The following is a 21,728-nucleotide window of genomic DNA, read 5'->3' as shown; positions in this document are numbered from 1 at the left end:
GGCTTGCTCCATGGCACCTCTTCCACGTTTGTATACATGAAGACGCGCATCCTTCACACACGTGCCGGTTATTACACTTGTCTCAAATCAAGATGGAAGCCTATCGAACACCGGGTCCCACCTCTAGCAGCAGTAGCAGCAGCAGCATTACGTCTAGGTTGCATTGCGGAATGAACAATATCGTATTGAAGAGGTATTCCCATTACATTATAACTGTCATCACACCCACTATCAGGTTAAACGCTACCCGCCGAAAGCCGAAAAGAAAAACGTGAAAAAGACGGCAGGTTGTGACTTGAAGGGTTCACAAATGGGAGCTGACTTCCAACACACTGAGGACCTGCACCACACACTTCCCCCAACCGACAACGGAACCTGTTAGGACTTCAGGATCTTGACTCCCCGAGCGAAATCGCCTGCACTGTCAGTTCCCATATACCGGGCTTTCAGCCACCATAGAAGCAAGCTGAAGGGTTTCCACGTTCCCACCTGACCGGTAGCTCGGGACGGCCCGATTGAGAGCGCCAGTAGGATCTTGGGATCCGCGTTGTACTCCTCCATTTTGCCATCTTTGAAATAGGCTCCGAATTGCTTCACCAAATACTCAATCTGAGCATTAAGGATGGCCGCCTGGGCAGCCTGAAGATTGCCCGCATCTCCAATGACAAATACGTTGCTGTACTTGGGAGATCGAAGGAATGTATCCTGGTGTAAGCGTCCGTCGTCATCGCGCATCTCCGGCGGCGCAAACTCGGTGTTGTACTTGATACCATAAGCCGGTATAAACAAGTCCGCTTTCAGCTCGACTTTGGTGGAATCCGTTTTGGTAAGCTCGACGACTTTGCTTCCCTCTGATTCGGTCACGCCAGAAATGCGCGCATTGGAGACGAACTTGACATGAAGCTTCTCAAGCTCCTTCTTGGCCGTCTCGCGGGTGGACTTCATTATGCGGCTCTCCAGAGGCAATGAGTCGGCGGCGATGATGGTGATGGTCTTGGCCCCAGACTTTGCATAGTGGTAGCCCAGCTCTCCGGCAACTTCCACACCCGTGATGCCAGCCCCACCCACGACAATTGAAGAGGCCTTGTCGATCTGATCACGCAGCTGGGAGATGGCAGCGCGCGTCTGCTGACTGGTACCGACGACTTTCCATGGCATATCGCCCTTGGCATCAGCACCCGTGGCGACGACGACAGTGTGGTATGCAATGTCGCGCTTAGTGCCGTCGTTCAGAGCTATCGTGACCGAGTTTGCGTCGGGCCGTAGTGATTCCGCCTTGCCGGCGACGAACTCGAACTTGTCCTTGCTGTACTTGGAGAAGGCGTCGGCTATGCTGTACAGCACCTTCTCCTCGCCCATGGCACCGGGTATCACCACGCGAGGAGACGCGATGTTCCAGAAGAACTCGTCATTGGGTGCGACGAGGACCACGCGCACGTCTTTGTCGGTTTTGGTTGCTAGCCAGTGGGCCACTGGGATACCACCCAAGCCAGCGCCGAGGACGACGACGGTCTTTGACATCTTGCTTCTTGTGATTTCTCGTGGGCTTTCCGTCTGTGTTCTTCGTCTTCTTCGTTGTCAAAATAGAAAATAAAATAAGAAATAACAATGTAATTGAAGCGGGCTGGTTTGGAACTCGGGAAAGTGTTGGTATTGTTTGTATAACGACAACTCCTTATGCTCTAAGCAACTGTTATACAACGGGCGTTTGGGGTCAAAGGTCAATGCGGCTGCGACCAATGCGACTTTATAGCGATTCTATGGAAGCCCAACAACTCGCAGATTAAAGGATTTGTCACCCATATGACAGGCATTTTCCTGCAGAGAGCAGCAGGAATGTGGTAAGCTTTGATTTCTAAGAATTACATGAGTGCAGCCAAAGAGGCATCAAAACTCCCGCGCGGGTATTAGATCAGCATTTTTCGGCGCGTCCAATCAGAGCTTTGGGTGATACTTGTTGTGGCCCTGTTGCCGGCTACTACTAGCTCTGCAGAAGGGAACCAACTATTGATTACCTCACTTAATGAAGTAGTCACTGCAAGTCAGTACCCTTGGGGTTACACTGCGCCATTCGTTGTTATTGTTTGGATCAAGAACAAGAAGCTTGGCTCGGGCACTTTTTTGCGTCGTCGGGTTTTACTTATGTACTGCTGCCCCCGGGGCTTTTGGCCTGTGCTGGACCATGGATTGACACCGAGGCCGATGATCTGCCAGCTTTCATCGTTGGATATGGACTTTGAGGCAGCAACGTATCAGGTAAGCAATAAGTTTCTTCAGCCACGTTGTTCTATCTATCAAGCCCTTGAGCCTCAGTCCTTGGTTTCTAATATATGGACAGCAGCCCTTGTATTAAATGTCGAAGTTGGCCGTTGAAGGCGACAAACAAAGCAACGGTTCAACGGTTCCAGGGCGGTTACGGGGTGTCACGAAACCCAAATATAACCCATCTCAATCAAACAACGTCGACATCGCACGAACCTTTTCGCGATGCCAACCAAACGTCTAGAGCCAAGTTTGGAAATAGAGTTCGCAATCAATTACACTTCAAGTGATGGAAATGGCGCCCGCCTCGTTTCCAAGCCCGGCCCTCCAGGTTACATAACCCATGGCGTTCGTCCACTCTCGACGGTTCGAAACTGCGTTTCTACGTTTCAGCGCGTGGCAGTTGCCATTTTGTTTCCCACGTATTGAAACCTCCCCACCCCAAGTTCATCTCTGTCAATGTCAGTTCAACGCTCTCAAAGCCTACCGCGCGCTACAATGCTACGACAAACTACAGCATTGCAGACTTGCGATATAACCTCGTAGTTTCGTTAGGCCACTTCTCTTCTCCGTCTCTTTTCCCCTGCCCCCCTCAATACCTATCACCTATTAATGGTGGTAAGAGAGAAGATGTGATGCCTACCACTATGGTGCGTATATACTCATGACTCGGTAGAATGTCCAGCGCGCAAGGCTTTTATCACGACCATAGCCGCATTTCTCTTCTTCCAGCCGTGTCATGATACTGGCCAGTGGACCGATAACCAGCCCCATGCTACTAATTATATCGTCGCATTCAAGCTTCGCCCAGCCAGTACTACATAATTCGGGAAACCGGAGGCGAGAAGCCCCAGCAAGCGACGGGTTGATTGACTTCAACATCCAGGCTTGTAAGTCTGTACGGGGCGGCGTGTCCACCCATTGCGGCAGGGGCGCTGTCAGACATGCTTACTTACAGTAGTGGCTGCAGGCTCTGTCTGGCTCGGTCAGGCTAGCATCTCAGCTTCTGGCCCGGTAATGGGCCTTTGATAGAGTCGGATCGGGTGCGCTTGGCTTTTACGGGCTTGGCACGTAGCAGCCCCCACCAGCCCGTTTCAATTCAGGGGTAGGATCTTGTCTCAATGATCGACACCAAGTTACAGACTCTGGGGCAATTTCTTTGCACGCCAGACCCTGGTTCTTCCAACCTCAAACTCACTCTCTCACTCTTTCGCTCTGCATGCCCCATATCTCGAACACGCTCGTTGTGAAAAACTCCAAAGCATCAACTCTGGGATATATAGTCGGTAGCATCCCGTGCCGTTCGTTTCGACCTTCTCTCCAGGGACTCACTGCCAATTCAAACATTTAATCTTCGGTCTATCATCCTATACCCACTGCGTTGCTGGCCATCCGCATCTTCCATTCTATTTCCACCTCTTCGCCTGTTCTTTTTATAGACCTTGCTATTTCCTCTTTTCTGTGGTTATATACGCATATATATCTCTCTCTACCCACCATGTTGTACTCTTTCGTCACTGTTCTGGCCGCGGCCACCCTGTCGCTGGCCTCCACCCCCCCGGCTTCACTCCCGCCACTCAGAACCCCTTGACCGTGATGTTCGGCAAGACTGATGGCTCTGGCGGAAAGGACCTCGCCAAGGCCGGTAAGCAAGCACCCATCCCGCAACAGCAGAGAGGCGAAGCGGAAGCGATCGAGTCGCAAAGACTTGGGAAAGGAGAAGAGAGCTAACAAGCGATGCGCCTTCACAGCAACTGCCAATGCGCCTACCATCTCCACGGCCAGCAAGCTCGAAGGCAAGTCTTTCGCCATCATGATGATCGATCTCGACATCCCGACCGAGACCGCCGGCAAGACCAACACGCTCCTTCACTGGATGCAGACGGGCCTGACCGCCGCCGCGAGCGGTGCCGGCTCCGCGCTCACCGTGCCCGGCACCGTCAAGGCCGCGGCGCCCTACCTGGGCCCCTCGCCGCCCGCCAAGACGCCGCTGAAGCACCGCTACACCGAGATCCTGGTGGACACGTCGGCCGCGACGCCGGACCAGCTGAAGGTGCTGACGGACGCGGCCGCGAACCGCCAGGGCTTCCAGGCCGAGGCGGTCCTGACCAAGGCCAAGCTCCAGGACAAGGTCGTCGCCGGCAACTTCTTCACCGTCACCAACGCCGGCCCCGCCGCCGACGCCGTCAAGGGCGGCGCCAAGGCCAACTCCACCACCCCCGGCGCCGCCAAGGGCACTGGCAGCGCGACCAAGCCCGGCAAGCAGACTGGTCTCCCCGTCAAGGGCGAGGCGTGGTCGCACCAGGCTAGCGGCATGCTCACCGGCATCACCGTTGTGGCGGCCGTCTTCTTTGCTCTTTAAGACGGCAGCATAGCTGTAGAATGCAGTGGGAGAAACAATATGGACCTATACTAGAATTGGAGGGGCCAAAGGACAAATATAAAATATAAAAAAAGTTCGAAACAATGGGGGTTTTCCGTCTCTTGAGTCAGCAGAGTGATATAGGTGTATGTGTATGCGGGCGCTTCGAATTCTAATAAAGCAGATAAGGGATGAACATTGTATCATGCCTGTAAGAGTCGGATTCCCTGTGGAACTCATACTTCTCATTTGAAGAGGCGCGTAACACAACGGTAGCCAGTTGGTCCAAGGCATCCGCAGCGACTTTTGGAAGTGGATAAGCACTTGGCAACTTTATAATTTGAACCGTCCAACCTGTCGCGGCTCTGTACGCGCAATCACATACTCACTCGTGTAGCAACAACTTATGCGCAACGGCAAGGGTAGTTGGGGAAGGAAAGAAGATACACTGAGAAACGTGTCAGTGTTGTCAGCGAGGTACTTTGGCAGATGTCACAATGTGATTGCTAAGGCAGCCCATCCGCTGGACAGGCAAAGAGGGGTGGATGGACTCAATAGGGGCTCACGATTGGGTGTTCATGTCCATTTTGTCCGTCACAAGGCGATGCCTGAGTCTGATATCAAGCCGGCAAGTCACTGGATCCCACCAAGACACTACACACAAAACCCTATGCTATATTGGCGATGCTGTTCTGATATTGCCTACCTAGTTTCCATGCGTCACGTTAATCGATCTGGAATGGCGGGTCTGGACCTGAGGATAGAGGTTGTCCATGTCTTCCCAACATGGAAGGTGATTGAGTGGATGCCAAGAAATTTCCATTGGCTTTCCGGCTGTAAGGATTGCCTAGGTTGCACTGTCGAAAGGGTCCTTGATTTATCTAGAAGATGCACTTTCTGGTGATTTGATTCCTCATTACCACCCAGGCATATGCACCTATGAAACACTATCCTCCTCTTGATAGCCTGCCCTCTATAGAGTGTATGTAGTAGCGTCAGGGTCTCGCACACATTGGCAAAATGGACATCGAATGTCCAGTATGAGACTGTTGTTACCATTACCGCACTGGCTCTTTTCCGAAGAATAATAGTTAGTTTAGTGTTGATGGGCTCCGCTAAGGGATCCGACTTACGCAAGTCCATCTAATGTTCCGACCATTTCTCTGAGGCAACACTGGTATCTGGACCACTACCGGACCATCAGCTACTGGATTTCTGTCTGACGGGCCCTCGCCATTGCCGCCGTTCGGTGGGCCCCTATCGCCACCATTGCCGTTTGATGAGTCCCTATCGCCAGCACCGGGTGGTCCGCCACCGCCGCAACCGTTTGGGCATCCTCTGCCACCGCCATTGGGTGGCGAGTTCCCGTTCGGGTCTCCGCTGACATTTTCAGGTCTGTCTGTAGATGATGGAAGCGTAATTTTGCTTTGCCTCGTCCTGCCCCAGAGTTTGTTCTCGCCCTTTTTGTTGTACTTCAAGATCTTTCCTGACAGCGGCTTGATCGTTGGCTGCGATCGTAAAGCTTTCCGGGTAGACACATAGGCTTGCATCTCTGTAGGAGGTTTACCGAAAATGTAGATAGGAGAATGCAGACCAAATAAGTCGCAGCAGTTGCAGTCATCGTAGCAAGTGCCCTGTTGTGTTGGTGGCAGTTAACTGCCGTAAGTGAGCCCACTACCAGGCTTCTTCGCTCTCAGTCCTGGAAGTATCTCAATTTGACACGAGGCATTTCACAGCGAGGTGGCCGATTCATTTTATCGTTGTTATGTGGTTACACAAGAAATCTCACGTGCGAGTGGCTATGGTGGAATAGTCCAATCAAACACCAACACATTACAGCGAGGCTTTTTGTGTATGCCTCGCAATAATACATACGTTCATATATCTCCATTTGTCACCGGAGTCCGGCTTCAAAGGATACAGATCACTGGTGCCTCGACCTCAGCTTGGTTCGTTTTCCAGTAATCACTCATGAGAGACAAATAGCGATTGCGCGATGGACATGGACATTGAGATGAGTGTCATACCAAGCGACGAGCCATTGAAACAGCCGTGGTTAGTCTCTATTGTATACCAATATACTCACGTTGTGCTGAGTCGGCCAGGAAGTACATTGGATATCCGGCGTTTGCAAAGTATTTATCCTTGGATGACGACTTTTTCGTCATAAGAAGATACGATACGCTTCATTGTCGAGTTCTCATCACTTTACAGGATGAGATTGCCAGGCTCGAGAAAGAACTAGATATGCTTGATGCGAGGTTTAGTGACAAAAGCGCAGGAGATGTTGACAATGGATCGGTACGTGGAGATCAACCTGAACGGAAGGAATTAATTAGGCGCATATCTATGGAGTTGAAGCATTACGGTATGGTAAACCTCGCCAATATTCCCGAACGATCATACTCCTGTTGTCACTCACATTCCCGACTCTAGACGAAGTGCTCTATCGCTACACCCAAGTGAAATCAAGGCCTATCGCCCCCAAAGAAAATGTCGAGAACATCCGGAACTGGCTTGCGAACAACAACAACCCTATCCATGAGAAAGAGCTCGAGTTCCTCAAATCCCGTGACCTCGTAACCCTCGCAAAGCAGCCCAAGTCATTGCTGCGCCGCCTGTTTGAACGGCACGTCCTAGGCTCAGCCTCGGAGCTTCTTGGGTTCTTGGCAAGCCACCGGCATCGTGTTGGAGATTCCACGGTACACGGCCAGGACGAACCGGTTGATGCCGTGATAGCACCAGCTATATTTGTCACGGCAGCGGTCATGCTCATTACCCCTTTGTGGGTTCTGGCCGTCACTCAGAGCATGTTCGCGCGGCTGGGGATCATCACCGGCTTCAACGTCTTGCTTTTGGCGGTTCTTACATCCGCAACTTTGGCCAAGCCGTTCGAGATACTGGCCGTGGCAGCAGGGCAAGTCGTTCCCCCTTTACCCAAACTTTCCCAGAGGGGCGCTGACAGATAGTGCGTCCACAGATACTCGGCGGTCCTGGTGGTATTCTTGCAGATTGGGAACATCAGCTAGTTACCTAATAAGGGTGGCTCACGTGGGTGGTCGAATGTGATATTCGACCAGTCCCCTATCACCAAGGCCGAGTAGTTTACCCGCAAATAGTAAAAGCAGCCACCCGCCTGAATGGCCGGATCAAACACATCCTACAGACCGACGGGCTGACGAGACCCTGAGACCCTTTGGTTGCTCCAAATCCAAAGCATCCTGCTGGGACCAATCATCGGTAAAGCCGAGACCTTTCCATTAGGTGATAGCCAGATCTCCTGAACAAATCAACCAAATATTGAAAGTGATATCCCTGGCTGTCAAGATGCCGAAGCGTGCACAGGTCGGCATGGAGGAATCTCGGAATGTTTAGCTCGTGCGATTCGGGTTGGGAATAAGGCATAATACTGTGGGTACCAGCCCTTTTCCCCGCAGTCTAGGCACATGTTGCCGTCACACCCAGCCCCAAACCTTGGGTTTCCCGATCACGCTTGTTTGCTTGGCAAGAGAGCTCTCTATTTCCCAGAAATACCGTGTCTTCTTGTCGGATGCTGGTCAGTCTGCCGTCGCTAACGAGTCAACATGAGAATTATCTAGAGATAGGTGGGGCAACATCGCTCATTCTGCAGCCGACGACTGACTAAGTACCGTTCATGTTGAGTAATTTGCAGTTACGTGGAGGTTGATTGATTGTGTACTGTACTGATTTGACATCTGGCCCTTTCATGCAAAGGCGGGCAGGCGGGGCCGGTTCTGTCATCAGCCTACCTAGCTACCCTACTGCCCAGAACTGCCTACCGCTACTGACAAGGTCGAGCTCCAAAGTTGATATCATTCCGGATGCGGGGCAAAACTTCCTCTGCAACCCAGAATACCAATACCGACACATCTCCGAAGCTGATCCGGCAACATGCCGAGACCATGATGCAACCGAAGGCCCCAATCAATTGGAATAGGCTCAGCAGCCAAGCTTCGTCATGCGTCGCGCAGCATTCTGGAGAGGCTCTGGCTGGATAGGTCTCATGCAGTGTGTCAGTCCGAGAAAGGCCAGTCGGTACCCAACCAAGAGATGTTGAATTATCACGACCAGCAACGGATTGATGCGGGGGAGGTAGTAGGCAAGTTGGCAGAGACGGGAAGGCTGGCTGTCTGTCCCCCATTTGACTATGGCTGGCAATGGCTACGTTAGCTTGATGACCTGAACAGAACACCACATCCATCCATCCACCCATTGCATTGCGTACGCACGCTGTCAATTGCTGCTACCGCCGTTGTACGATCTAGCAGCACCAGTAGTCGACAATTGGCCCGCAAGTGCGGATCAATGGAGGGGTGTGTCTGTTCTACCGCAAGGAGGTGGTGGAACTAGACTCCTAGACTCGTCGGCTGTTTTGTTGTAGAGAAGTATACAGCACATCGTTCCGGAGCTGAATAGAGCCCGTACCACCAACTTGGTGGGCACCATGTTGGCCACCTGTGTACTGACCTGTGCTCCTGCGCTCCTGCGCTCTCGATTCGAATCATGCCGGCACCATAAATACCACGATGCAGCCTGCCTTGTTCTGTTCCTGAAACCTCGCTTCCTCACTTCACTTGACATCAACGACATCATCGCACGGTAATCGTCTCCACCGCAACGCACAACGCCCCATTGGTATATCCGTTAGAACCGGTTACTCAGTCTCCTCCCTATAAGTCTTCTCGTCCCTCAACGACCAAGACTTCTGTTCCCTTTTGTTGTTACTATACAACAAAATCCAATCAGACCTATTCTACAAGACACAAATCAGTCAAAATGGTATTACTCGCTCGCTCTGTTCAGCGCACCCTCCGTCCCGTTTCTGCTTCTGCACGGGCTCTGTCGACATCTTCCTCTGCTTTCACCTCCCGGGCCTCGACGGCGTCCAGGGCCGGCCTGACATCCCGGCCGGCCCTGGCGCCCAAGAGCTCGGCGCCATTGTCTCTACCCTCCCGCAACCCGTTTGGAGCACCCGCTTCGATCCGCTCGCTAACAGGTCAACGTGAAAAGGTCAAGGTTTTGCTCGTTCTGTACGATGGTGGCAAGCACGCCGAAGAGGTACGTTTTATTATCCCTAAATGGAGGGGAAGACAAAGAGAACGCCAGTTCAACAGCAAGGATCTGGCAAGCGAGGGGGCTTCACGCCATTCTTCCGTCCCAAACATCATCCGTCGTCTGCCGGTTGGAGCTCAGTCAGGTTCTGGGCGCACTTACAGCCATGCCAAGAGCCAATCAGAAGCCCTGGCTAGTCGGTGGTCTGATGAGGGGCAGGATGGGCTGGGGTTCCCCGTTGCTATGCCGCCGCCCGATCCTCTGCATATGATATGACGGGAAACCTTCCCCTCTTCCGGGACTTTTTATACAACCACAGGAAGGCTAATTGTCGGAACACAGCAACCTCTGCTCCTCGGTACCACCGAGAATGAGCTCGGCATCCGCAAGTGGCTCGAGGACCAGGGCCACACTCTGGTCACAACCTCCGACAAGGAGGGCGAGAACTCTACCTTTGACAAGGAGCTCGTCGACGCAGAGATCATCATCACTACTCCGTAAGTACCCAAACCCAATTGCAGCCATACACGGCTAGGGTGCAGTCCTGACCACTAACACACCATGTCATAGCTTCCACCCTGGTTACCTGACAGCCGAGCGTCTGGCCAAGGCCAAGAACCTCAAGCTCGCCGTCACTGCCGGTATCGGCTCTGACCACATCGACCTCAATGCTGCCAACACCACCAACGGCGGTGTCACCGTCGCCGAGGTCACTGGCTCCAACGTTGTGTCCGTCGCTGAGCACGTCATCATGACCATCCTGACCCTGGTCCGCAACTTTGTGCCCGCCCACGAGCAGATCCAGGCTGGCGAGTGGGATGTTGCCGCCGCCGCCAAGAACGAGTTCGACCTCGAGGGCAAGGTCGTCGGTACCGTCGCCGTCGGCCGCATCGGCGAGCGTGTGCTGCGCCGCCTCAAGCCCTTCGACTGCAAGGAGCTGCTGTACTTTGACTACCAGCCCTTGAAGCCCGAGGTGGAGCAGGAGATTGGCTGCCGCCGCGTCGAGAACCTCGAGGAGATGCTGGGCCAGTGCGACGTCGTCACCATCAACTGCCCGCTGCACGAGAAGACGCGCGGCCTCTTCAACAAGGAGCTCATCTCCAAGATGAAGCCCGGCTCCTGGCTCGTCAACACGGCCCGCGGCGCCATCGTCGTCAAGGAGGACGTCGCCGAGGCCCTCAAGTCCGGCCACCTCCGCGGCTACGGCGGTGACGTCTGGTTCCCCCAGCCCGCGCCCAAGGACCACGTCCTCCGCTACGCCAAGAACCCCTTCGGCGGCGGCAACGCCATGGTGCCCCACATGTCGGGCACCTCGCTCGACGCCCAGAAGCGCTACGCCGACGGCACCAAGAGCATCCTCCAGAGCTACCTCTCGGGCAAGCACGACTACCGCACCGAGGACCTCATCGTCAAGGACGGCGACTACGTCACCAAGGCCTACGGCCAGCGCCAGCCCACCAAGAAGGGCAACTAAAACCACAAGCCCCATTCCATCATCATTATTTAATGCCGGTCATGACTTGAGAAAGGTCGTGATGAAAACTTGTAAAATCTACGAACCACTGAAGGTTCTTCTCGTATAGCGATTACGTTTATAGTCTCTTATGAAATACCACGAAGTAAAACTGTACCTCTCATTCTTCTCAATACTTATACTGTATGATTTGTGCTTTTTGATTGTCTGATGCTGTTGACTTCCACTCGTAACCATTTATAGCGATACTGCTCGAACAGCCCTTACTGGTCACAACAACGTTGCACAAATGAAATCGTGTGACAAATCTTGAGTGAGGTGTCTGCTGGGTCGGGATAATTAAACGTCCATAATCTTACGGATGGTAATAGTAGGTATCTCGCCCCCTCCGTTCTATAAGTCTCGTGAGTGTGTGTATACAACTGGCCTTTATGGCCATCTATGTATGTAGTTCAACACTATAATGCCGGTTTCCTTGCCCGTTTTCCTTTCGTTTGGCTTACGTGGTATATCTATCTCTCAACCCCAACCCATTTGTTGCTGCTGCTGCTGCTGCTGCTGCTGTTGTTGTTGCTGTTGCTGCTCCCACTCCAAAGGTCCACCCACCATCATACCCCCCGCGTCTTGCGCACCCGCACCCGGGTCCGCCAACCAGACGACCTCGAGCTTCTCGAGCTCGCGCTTGAAGAAGTCCTGCTCGTCGCGGACGGCATTCTCCGCGGACGGATCCCCGGCGGCGTTGCCCATGGGAATCATGTGTTCCGGGTAGCGGCGGACGTTGAACCAGTGCGTCAGACTGCGCAGCGCCTGCTCGAGCGGCAAGGCCTCCTCGACCTCGGCGTCGACGTCGGAACCCGCGAGCCACTCGTCGCGCAGCTCGGGGCGGCAGTGCAGGTAGACGGCGGTGATGACGCGCATGTTGGACTGGCGCCACTTACGGCCACAGTAGGGAACCTGGTTCTTGAAGAGCTTGAGGGTGTAGAGCCGGAGCTCGGGCTGGGGCACGCGCAGCGACTTGCGGATGATGTTGGATGACTTATACTGCACCAGTAGCAAATTGCGGTGCGCCTTGTTCTTGCAGATCTTCTGCAGAATGCGCAGGTAGTTGATGAGGGAGAAGAAGTTACGCCGGGAGTAGTCGGTAATGGGCTCCTTGGGCAAGGGGTTGATGGGGTAGCCCAGCTCGTCCACCTCGGGGCGAGTCGGCGGTTGGTTCTCAAACTTGATTCCGGATTCGCCATTAGCACCGGGGGAAGGCTTGGGAGGTGATTTCTTGCGCTTGATAGGAGGTGGCGCTGCCTCGTCTTCGCTCTCTTCTTCCTCGTCATCGGCTCCATCAATCTCTGTAGGCTCCATCGGCTTGTCAACCGGGTGTGCCCGCTGGCTACAGAAGTAAAAAAAGCTATGGTCTAGCCGGTCGGTTCTGCTATCAACGACCTGCTGAACATCCTGATGCGCGAAGAGCTTCAGAACAAGCGGCAGATAATTCGAGTCCAGGAGCAACTGCGTCATGTACTCGAATTTGAGAACGTCTGTTGAATATTGTCAGTATCTGGACTCACATACGATCGAAACGATGGGTCGCTTTGGCTTACGAGATCTCTTGAACCATTTGAGTAACATGAGAGTGATTCCAGTCAAGGCCTTGCCCTCAATCTCGCGCGCACGTGCCTGGTCGAGGTCATCGAGAGAAATATCTGGACTCTCCTGGCCTGCAGTCCCATTCGTTCCATTAGAACTGTCATGAGACCTGTACAGGTTCGGGGCTTGTTGTGCCCCCCGGAAGTTGTTGGGCATTCCTTCTGGGCCTCGGGGTTGCGGTAGGGTTATGGCCGCAGTGATGTTGAAGAGCAACGTCTTCATCAGGACTATGACTACTGACTGGAGCTGGGGTAAAGCAGTATCCTGTAATTTATGATCAGGAGTCAAGTTGCGAGGGGTTAGTTCAAGGATTGCTCACGTATAAAGTTTCGATAGCCTCGAGACGACGTTTGATCTTTGGGTCTAGCTTCTCGGGTTCTGGGCCGTAGTCGATTTCGGGGCTCTCGGTCTTGGCTGTCCTTGCCTCGATCTTTGCAAGGAGTTTCTCCTCGTCAACCTCATCATCCTCACCGATCCCCAAGGACTCGAGATCGAGGTCATCCACGTCATCGTCGTGAGCCGGGTCCCAGCCTCGGTCGAACTTCAGGAACTTTTCTCGTTCTTCCCAAAGCTGCCGGGTAGCTCTGGTCATGCGTACCCGTGTTGAGAAAAGCTCGCCTGCTTCCAGGATTGATGCAGGGATGTCGCTGCCCTCCCATTTTCGCCCAACTAAAATATTTTGGAGGCCGGCTGGCCCCTTGCCACCGGCGCTGTTGCTTGTAGCGTCCAGCGGGGGGTACATGAAGGGGAAGTTCTGGTTCGTTTGGTAATTCTGTTTCTTCCCGCCCTTACCACCCACTGCTGGCGATGGTGGCGGAGATGGTGCAGGCGTGGCAATATGCACCGGCTGGTGAAGAATGGACGCTCCTCCGCTCTGGGTATTCGGTGGCGCGGGCAGGATGCCATTGGATCCATTGTTGCGGGTAGGGTGATTAGGTAGCTGGGGCAGGATAGATGTGTTGTCGTCTTCCAGGGGTAGTGGCAGTTGTGGCGGCACGTAGGCTGGGTATTTCGAGGAAATCTCCTGTCTAAAGACGTGATAATCCAAGGGAGATGCCGTGATTGTATCTTTGTCTTGCTCCTTGTTGGTTGCTTCGCTCAGAGCCTTCTTGGTCTCTTCGATTTCTTCTGTCCCACCAAATACCACCAACAAGGACTTCCAGAATAAAAGGAGAATCTGCGCTTCGTTTTAGCTGTAATCCCGCGCACAAATTCAGGGGACGGCACTTACATGTGTCATGGGCAATGTAGGCGACTCAAGCCACCTCATTTTGGCAACTACCGACAGCACATATGTTGCCATGTTGGTATCGAGCGCCACTGCGACGGTTGGTTAGCATATGCATCCCAGTCTGACAGGTCCGCGACAACTTACGCAGCTTCTCCTGTACTGCAGCCATGCCCGCACGGTCGTTCAATATTTCTTGTAAAGTTGTATACATTATCGTCATCAAGTTCATCAGCTCGTCCTGCTTCTCTTGCAAGCCCTCTGGCTGCATATTCGAGGGCTCTATTTGCCTGTGATAAATATCTTAATATGGCCTTCTCGAACAAGTACCTAGTACTGTCACTTAGAACGTACCATAAAGTGTCCAATGCGTTCTGCAGGGCATTCCAAACGATGGGCAGCCCGTCGCGCTCCGCTAGTAACTTCACACCCGAGCTTATAGCCGCGAGCTGGTCGGGCGTGGCCACGGTGCGCAGCCTCGACTTGTCTCCCAGGATCGGCGCGCCGGCAGTGTCACACCACCGGCCCAGGACGATATATACAAGCCTGGCGATGGCCGCGGTCCGGACGCCGTCGTCGCTGGAGCCGACCTGGTCGAGCGCCTTGTTTACAAAGGCAGCCCGGGCCTCGTCGGTCGCGTCTTCCCACGTCGCGTAGCTGTTATCACCTGCCGCGCCGCTCGCACCCTGCTGGTCCCAGTGCCATTCGAAGGACTTCTGGGCGGCATTGAGCCGTACCCACTGCCAGAACTGGTAGCTGAACCACTCGTCGAGCTCCTCGGCATGGGGGCCCGTGTCCGAGTAGGCGAAGTCGTAGACGACGGCATCGTTTCGGGGGAACTCGGAGACGATGCGTCGGAGCTGGGCCAGCGAGAGCGAGTCAGGAGGTTGCTGCTGCTGCTGCTGCTGGGAGCCCGACGCCGAGGGCGGGGGAGGAGCGGGCTGGGTCGGTGGGTTCGGCGGCATCGAGTTTCTCGGGGGCAGGCCGGGCCGCATGGGGACGGCGGCAGGATTGTTCATGGGTGAGGATGGTGCTGCTGGCGGGTTCGCCGTGGTGGTCTCGGCAGCGACTCCCGTGTCTGCAAGGTCTCCGACGGGGTCCTTGTTGTTGGGGCCTTCGGGCGAGGCGGCATCGTTGCCGCCGGCCTTGGAGAGCCACAGCGAGTTCATGGTACTTACTGTAGGCTTAGGGGGCAGCGTGCTAGTAGCGTGACCGCTAATAAAGTTTGAGAGAGAGGCTAACCTAGCAGCTCGCGAAACTGGAGTTTGGAGGGGTACATTGCTGGATTGGACGATGCGGCGCTACGCGGCCACTGCTGATTCAGGTACCAAGAACCTTAGCAACAGCCGGCATTAAGCGCATGGGATATCGCTCGGTCAGCTCTGAGGTAGGTTAAGGTTAGTGCCTTCCAGCTTCAGATTTGGGGCTTTCACGATAGGCAGTACGGGTTCGGGTTTAGCAGCTACGCTCAAGAACACATGCAGGGCTGGAAGAGCTTCCAAGCCATCAATTGTCGACATCTGCGGTGCACAGACCATTCAAATAACATTGTCCCAGACACGCATTTCGTCGCAAGTTGAGGTAACATCGAGGAATTCATCTCCGCAGGTTTCTATTGGCCATGTCTCCTTACATTGTGGCATCCATATTTGGCTTCTTCTTAGGAAAGTTAACATGAGTTCTGCCACTACTGAATATCACAGAAGCGAATCGAGCTCCGGCTGAAAGAGTCATCACCGGAGATGAGAGGTATTGCGATCACTTTTTGCCGTGATGAAGCCAAGTCCTTACAGCACTGCAAAGTACCTAATTGAGGGAAGGATTTGGCAAGACTCATTCGCAACTGGAGGCAGTTTTGGTCATCAGGGTTCCCGATCGAATATCAATTACGCTAGACACTACATAATGTATAAGCTGCTAGTACTATGGCCTAAACATGAATGGACAGTAGAGACTGGTGATTCTGCATCAACACCTTGGTGGCCCCCTTTTACCTGGCCCCTCTAGACTGTTCCGCAACACGTAAATACCTAAGCTCAAACTTTTGAACGCACTCTGCTCGACTACCCATTAAAGATCCTTCTTGAAGAAGTGTTCGGGCTTATGCGTAGTCTCATAGTCGACGTGGACATAGGCCCTCTCAATATCCGGCAGATCCTCGAGCTTGAATTGGAGCTCCTCGGCGATGTCGTGCGTGTCGCGGAGGCTGGCATCGGGATGCATGACGATGTCGACCTCGGCGATCAGGCGAGGGCCCGAGTGGTAGCAACGGACCGTGTCGATGCCCTGGATGTTGTCGGGCGAGTGTGTCAAACAGACATACGTGATGAGCTGCTGCATCTCGACCGATGCCACGACCCCGACCAGCAGGAGGAACTCCTGGAATGCCGTTCGCAGCCAGATACACGAGATGAGCACCGACAAGATGATAGCGCCCATGGGATCGAGCCACCACACAAGCTTGGCGCCGCCCACCGACGTCAAGATACCGAAACCGTTGACGAAGAGATCGTTGCGGTGGTCCTGCCAGAGGATGTCCACCTGCGAGTACTTGTCCTTGATGCCCCAGCAGTAGAAGAAGAGGCAGAGCTTGGTGCTGAACGCAATGACCACGGCGATGACCGAAGGCAGATGGAAATGGTTCGTGTCACCGTTTCCAATGTCCTTGGTGACCAGCTGCTGGATCGAGAAGGCGATAAGGATGAACGAGACAGCCATCATGAGGAAGCAGAAGGCAATATTCCCCACCGTCTCCAGCCTGGCCTTCCCACTAGGGAAGCGGTCCGGATCCACACGCTTGACCGCCCGGTGCGACAGGATCAGGGTCACGTTGCTCAAGGGGTCGAAGATGGAATCGGCCATGGTCGTGAAGAGGGACAGCGAGCCCGACGAGATGGCGCCATAGAGCTGCAAGACAGCTAGCATAACATTGGCGAGGAAGCTGCCCCAGACAGCGATCTGAAAGCGCAAGTGGTCATCGCCTTGCTCCTGCTTGGCCTCGGCCCGGTGCTCCTCGACCGACTTGAGCAGACGTTCGATGGTCTCGTTCTGGGTCTTGTAGAAGCTCTGGACCTTGTGGGCGTGGAGGAGGTTGCGACCTGGCACACAGCCGCGCAGCGCGCTGTTCTTCTCCCCCCGGTGCCGCTGCCCGCTTACGAGAGGTGTTAGCCTTGATCTCGTCGAGCTGGGCATCGGTCTTGTAGGCGGACTGCAGATTGTACGGATCGCTGTCCGAATACCGCCGGGTGCTCTGCGACTCGACGTCGGAGGTATCCATTCTGCTGCCTGCGGGATGGCGGGCGACGGTGTGATCGCCTTCGTCGGCACTCGTGGGCTCTACACTAGAACTGACACCGCCATGCTCATGAGACTGGCCAGTGGTGTCGGCACCTTTAGATACTGCTCTCGGTCTCGACTTTGACGACGAGGGGCGCGGGCTGCCTCCAGGGATTTGCAGGTTAAAGGGATGCGGGTGCATGGTGATACTGGCGGACAGATCGGGCTCCATGGTGGTTAAACCCGACTGATCGGTACCTCGGACGAACTAGCTGGCAGGGCTACTGCACTCTCGAACTTTCCTGTGTCGCCGCGAACGCTGGCGTGAGATCCGATTCAGATGTTGGGGTAAGGTTAATTTGTGAGGCAGCAGTAAATCTCAGATCTGGAAGACCTGGAAGGAACCGCCTTGGAATGTTGTTGTCGGTGAGCTGTAAGCTGCAGCAAAGGCAAAAGGCCTTGAGAAATGTGAGGTAATCTGTTGGGAGGTAGGTTCAAGTCACTAACAAGAAAGTTACCTCTCGCTAGGATTGTGTGAAGGCAAACGCCAACCCGTCATCCTTCGCTAACTTATCTCTCGACCAGATCACGAGGTGCGGAGATCAACCCCATCCAAGACAACAGCATGCCCACGTGTTGTCTGGCCACTCCATATCACGAAGGTAGGGAGATAGGCAGGTAGGTTGCGGCCTCCTCTAGCAACTGCGCCAAGCACGGTCGCCCATCCGGGAAAAAGGAGCGGTGGATTAGCAGGTTAGCTATTACTGGACTAACGATCCATGGCTGTTAGTCGACGTGCTGTCTCCAACACCCAAATCGCTATCAGGGCCGCAGGGAAAAGATGGAGATTGCCCTCAATACCAAGAAAGCTTCCGTATTCCTGGCGCCTGGGCAAAGAAAAGAGGCAGCCAACGGCTCGCCGTTCCCCAATCGAGACCGGGTTGCATCACGATGAGATTCCATTGCGGACATATGATTTGGTCCGCAACCTCTGGAAAACTTGCTGCCGAACAGGTCGGACGATCAGCAAACGATGGCATCTTGGCGGGGAGGAGATCGTGCAGTTGCAGTCTGATATTGTGCAGTCAAAAGAAGCTTTTAAGGTTATGAAGACCACAATAATTAGAAGAGATGAAATTGAACGGTGCCGTTTGAGAATCGAGCTTTGCGCCCTGGCTACATATATGTACAGGCGTGCATGGGGCTGTGCTTCAATTGTCGCAAGTCGGTGCCAGGGTTGTTTCTATTTCTACGTATGAACCGTTCGACTGCCCCAGGATTCCTATTGCCAAGACTTCTGAACGCTGCCAGATGTCAATCAACCATGTCGTCGGTTTGGGGGTTTTTCCCCCGCGAAACCCGAACTAGTCAGCCCTTTTCTCTAGATAATCAATGGTGTCTGTAACTAAGCCGGCTACGCCTTTGCCGCGTAACCGCATTCCCCGCTACTTATACCACTACCAGCCCATCCCGCCCCGAATCAGCCTCCTTCGCTACTTGTAAGCCAGTCACCCCCCTTGACGGCGCCATCTAGCTGCATGACCGGATCCTTCTCAGCCTGGCTGTACGTCACCTCCTCGTATTGCAGTATCTAGGTAAACCCACGACATAAACTCGTACTGTGCACGGCGGTCTCGACGACTTTGGAAAATGACGGCGACGACGGCGACGACGGCGACTACATGTGTACACGATTTAAGGTGATCAAGCTTGGCAAATAATGAGACTTTCTTATTATATGGCTTGAGTGGTAATTTTGGGATTGTATCCAGTAGCATATAGACTGACTGGGGTATTTGGACGGCGTCGCGATTGGCGTTGTAGTTGAAAGATGACATGTTCTAGCGAGATTCAGCCAAGTGGTGCATAACCCCGAAGGATGGAAATGTTGCATCGCCAGGCCGGGATCTTCAGCTCAAGCTCTCAATTAGGCAGCAGAACAGTAAGCCTGGATTTATAATCCACAGACACGCGGACAAGGTAATTTCGATTACGATGGCTACGTACAGCCGTTACGGCGTATACAAACATCGCACGAGCATGTACGCTATATATGAATATTTATAAGAAACGATGATTCGAGCCAAGGCATTGGAAGTTTGTGATATCTGCATCCGCTCTCGTAATACCAGACCACTCACACATCCTCCTTCACTCTCCCCGCCCCATTGCCAACACAATGGTTCATCCCGTTCGCGCCAAGAACACGGGGTTCGCCATCGCCGCCACCCTTGCAGCCACCGCCGTCGCGCAGAATGGAACCTACGGCAACAGCAGCAGCACCATCCGCTGGGGGCCGTGTCCCGACGGAGCTACCCCGGACCCCATTGTCTGCGGCGAGCTGTCCGTGCCGCTCGACTACACCAGTAACCAGAACGGCGAGACGCTGACCCTCCGACTCACCAAGGTGCCCGCGACGGTCCAGCCCTCGCGCGGCAGCATCCTCCTCAACTTCGGCGGACCCGGCAACGACGGCCACACAACGCTTATACAATACGCCCCGTTGCTTCCACTGTAGGCGTCCCTCCCCTATTCATGTACGTGTGAGACTGACACCCGGGGTGCATAGCGGATCCGGAGGAGAGTTTGACATGATCGGCATCGACCCACGGTACGTATCATAGCTAGTTGTATAAGTTACAGCATGTCAAACAGAACTGACAAACCGGGGTCATCTGCAGCGGCAGCGGCAACACCCTCCCCTTCTCGTGCTACCAGAACGAGACGCTGCGCCGCGCCGGCCAGGCGACGGTGCGCAGTGACAGAGCCAACTCGTCGGATGCGACGCCCGGCCGTCTATGGGCCGAGGCCCAGGTCCTCGCCAACGACTGTGGCAACGCCCTGGCCAACACCACGGGCAGCCTGGTGGGCACCGCGTTCACGGCGAGGGACTTTATGCAAGTCGTCGACGCACTCGGCGAAGACGGCATGCTTCGGTACTGGGGTGAGTTCAGTCAAGGAGCAGGGGCAACATCTTCCGACCTATACCGTACTCTTGCTGACCCTGGACGCTTTGCCATGATTTCGCAGGCTTCTCGTACGGCTCATATCTCGGGTCGACGCTCGCGGCCATGTTCCCCGACCGGATCGACCGGATGGTCATGGACGGCATCGTCAACATCCACGAGTTTCAAAGCGGCCTGTAAGTACCCCAGCACCCAAAGCGGCCACTGTAGGTCAAGACACCCCGTACTTACTTGCTTACTTACTCTCATGGGCAGTGACATCGAGTCCATTGTCGACTACGACAAGACCTTCCGCGCCTTCCTCACCGCCTGCGTCGCCAACCCGGACAACTGCGCCCTGGCCCAAGGCAGCCACAACGGCACCGCCGCGGCGCTGGAAACCACCATCTACGACCTGCTCGACCGCACCAAGTACGCCCCCTTCGCCGTCGGCCCCCGCCTCGTCGACTACACCACCATCAAGAGCCTAATGGACGCCGGCCTGCGCACCCCGCCCACCTGGCCCGAACTGGCCTCGATCCTCGACGCCTGCCTCGGCTCCGACAACACCCCGGACCTGGCGCGGCTCGCGACCCTCTTCGCCAACTCGACCCTGTTCGGCACCTGGAACCCGCCCACCGAAGCCTACCAAGGCATCCGCTGCGGCGACGCAAAGTTCCGCGCCGCGGACCCCAAGGCCCTCGACGGCTACTACGCCGCCCAGACCGCCCTCAGCCCCCGCCTGGCCGGCGACATCGGCCTCGCCACCACGATGCAGTGCGCCCGCTGGCCCATGGCCGCCAAGGGCCGCTACGAGGGCGACTTCCAGGCCCGGACCCGGAACCCGATCCTCTTCATCGGCAACACGGCTGATCCCGTCACGCCCATGGCGTCGGCCCGGAACGCGAGCGCCGGCTTCGAGGGCAGCGTCGTGCTGGAGCACAAGGGGTTCGGACACGCCTCCATCGCGCAGCCTTCGATGTGCACCCTCGGCAAGGTGCGGGAGTACTTCACGGCCGGCAAGCTACCGGCGCCGGGCACGGCCTGCGAGGTCGACCAGCCGGCCTTCGCACCGCCTCCCAAGAACGGATCGGGGCCTATTGCCAGTCGCAGGCGAGCCTTGCTTTAAAGGGGCATCGACCGGATTTTCAGCGTTTGATCAGATTACGAAGCCCTGCAGTACATTAGACTCTTATTTAAGGTTGGCCGTCAATTACGGACGCTTAGTTTGGATTTTTAGTGTACTTTAGGCGTTACCTACTCGTACAGTATGGCTACATATGTAGCAACACGAATCATACCTGAAGCACCAGCAACCCAATGTCTAAGACCGACTGCTGATTGTTCTCTCGCCCCCGCATCCACCCATTCTATGTATATATATTCGAAGCATCGCCTTATATATAGTCTATGACCATTATATATACCCGTAAGCAAGTATATTAATACCGAACCCTTTTACACATC

The 21,728-nt window shown here is 54.6% G+C and overlaps 8 protein-coding genes across 8 annotated transcripts; 4 read left to right on the top strand and 4 right to left on the bottom strand.

The window, feature by feature from the left end:
• Window positions 1-378: 378 nt before the first annotated feature.
• Window positions 379-1,521, bottom strand: PG985_013835 (uncharacterized protein; the record flags this gene model as incomplete). Its single annotated transcript, XM_066833601.1, has 1 exon — window positions 379-1,521. One exon carries the CDS (start codon window positions 1,519-1,521, stop codon window positions 379-381), a length of 1,143 nt encoding a protein of 380 aa, XP_066678341.1.
• A 2,337-nt stretch (window positions 1,522-3,858) lies between these two features.
• On the top strand, window positions 3,859-4,624 carry PG985_013834 (uncharacterized protein; the record flags this gene model as incomplete). Its single annotated transcript, XM_066833600.1, has 2 exons — window positions 3,859-3,907; window positions 3,969-4,624. The coding sequence occupies 2 exons, from the start codon at window positions 3,859-3,861 to the stop codon at window positions 4,622-4,624; spliced, it is 705 nt and encodes a 234-aa protein (XP_066678340.1).
• A 937-nt stretch (window positions 4,625-5,561) lies between these two features.
• On the bottom strand, window positions 5,562-6,174 carry PG985_013833 (uncharacterized protein; the record flags this gene model as incomplete). Its single annotated transcript, XM_066833599.1, has 2 exons — window positions 5,562-5,597; window positions 5,758-6,174. 2 exons carry the CDS (start codon window positions 6,172-6,174, stop codon window positions 5,562-5,564), a joined length of 453 nt encoding a protein of 150 aa, XP_066678339.1.
• A 743-nt stretch (window positions 6,175-6,917) lies between these two features.
• On the top strand, window positions 6,918-7,593 carry PG985_013832 (uncharacterized protein; the record flags this gene model as incomplete). The annotated part of the gene is made up of 2 exons (XM_066833598.1): window positions 6,918-6,925; window positions 7,098-7,593. The coding sequence occupies 2 exons, from the start codon at window positions 6,918-6,920 to the stop codon at window positions 7,591-7,593; spliced, it is 504 nt and encodes a 167-aa protein (XP_066678338.1).
• A 1,828-nt stretch (window positions 7,594-9,421) lies between these two features.
• Window positions 9,422-11,171, top strand: PG985_013831 (Formate dehydrogenase; the record flags this gene model as incomplete). Its single annotated transcript, XM_066833597.1, has 3 exons — window positions 9,422-9,703; window positions 10,040-10,194; window positions 10,268-11,171. The coding sequence occupies 3 exons, from the start codon at window positions 9,422-9,424 to the stop codon at window positions 11,169-11,171; spliced, it is 1,341 nt and encodes a 446-aa protein (XP_066678337.1).
• Window positions 11,172-11,690: 519 nt separating this feature from the next.
• PG985_013830 (uncharacterized protein) lies at window positions 11,691-15,209 on the bottom strand (the record flags this gene model as incomplete). Its single annotated transcript, XM_066833596.1, has 6 exons — window positions 11,691-12,703; window positions 12,767-13,076; window positions 13,132-13,989; window positions 14,044-14,132; window positions 14,188-14,330; window positions 14,395-15,209. 6 exons carry the CDS (start codon window positions 15,207-15,209, stop codon window positions 11,691-11,693), a joined length of 3,228 nt encoding a protein of 1,075 aa, XP_066678336.1.
• Window positions 15,210-16,110: 901 nt separating this feature from the next.
• PG985_013829 (uncharacterized protein) lies at window positions 16,111-17,548 on the bottom strand (the record flags this gene model as incomplete). The annotated part of the gene is made up of 2 exons (XM_066833595.1): window positions 16,111-17,138; window positions 17,197-17,548. The coding sequence occupies 2 exons, from the start codon at window positions 17,546-17,548 to the stop codon at window positions 16,111-16,113; spliced, it is 1,380 nt and encodes a 459-aa protein (XP_066678335.1).
• Window positions 17,549-19,495: 1,947 nt separating this feature from the next.
• PG985_013828 (uncharacterized protein) lies at window positions 19,496-21,390 on the top strand (the record flags this gene model as incomplete). The annotated part of the gene is made up of 5 exons (XM_066833594.1): window positions 19,496-19,830; window positions 19,886-19,927; window positions 19,998-20,260; window positions 20,347-20,458; window positions 20,538-21,390. 5 exons carry the CDS (start codon window positions 19,496-19,498, stop codon window positions 21,388-21,390), a joined length of 1,605 nt encoding a protein of 534 aa, XP_066678334.1.
• Between the last annotated feature and the right edge of the window lie 338 nt (window positions 21,391-21,728).

Source organism: Apiospora marii, assembly GCF_038362585.1.
Source record: "Apiospora marii strain CBS 49790 chromosome Unknown utg000011l_segment0_segment0, whole genome shotgun sequence".
Classification (NCBI taxonomy): domain Eukaryota; kingdom Fungi; phylum Ascomycota; class Sordariomycetes; order Amphisphaeriales; family Apiosporaceae; genus Apiospora; species Apiospora marii.
This window is presented reverse-complemented; position numbering and strand designations above follow the sequence as displayed.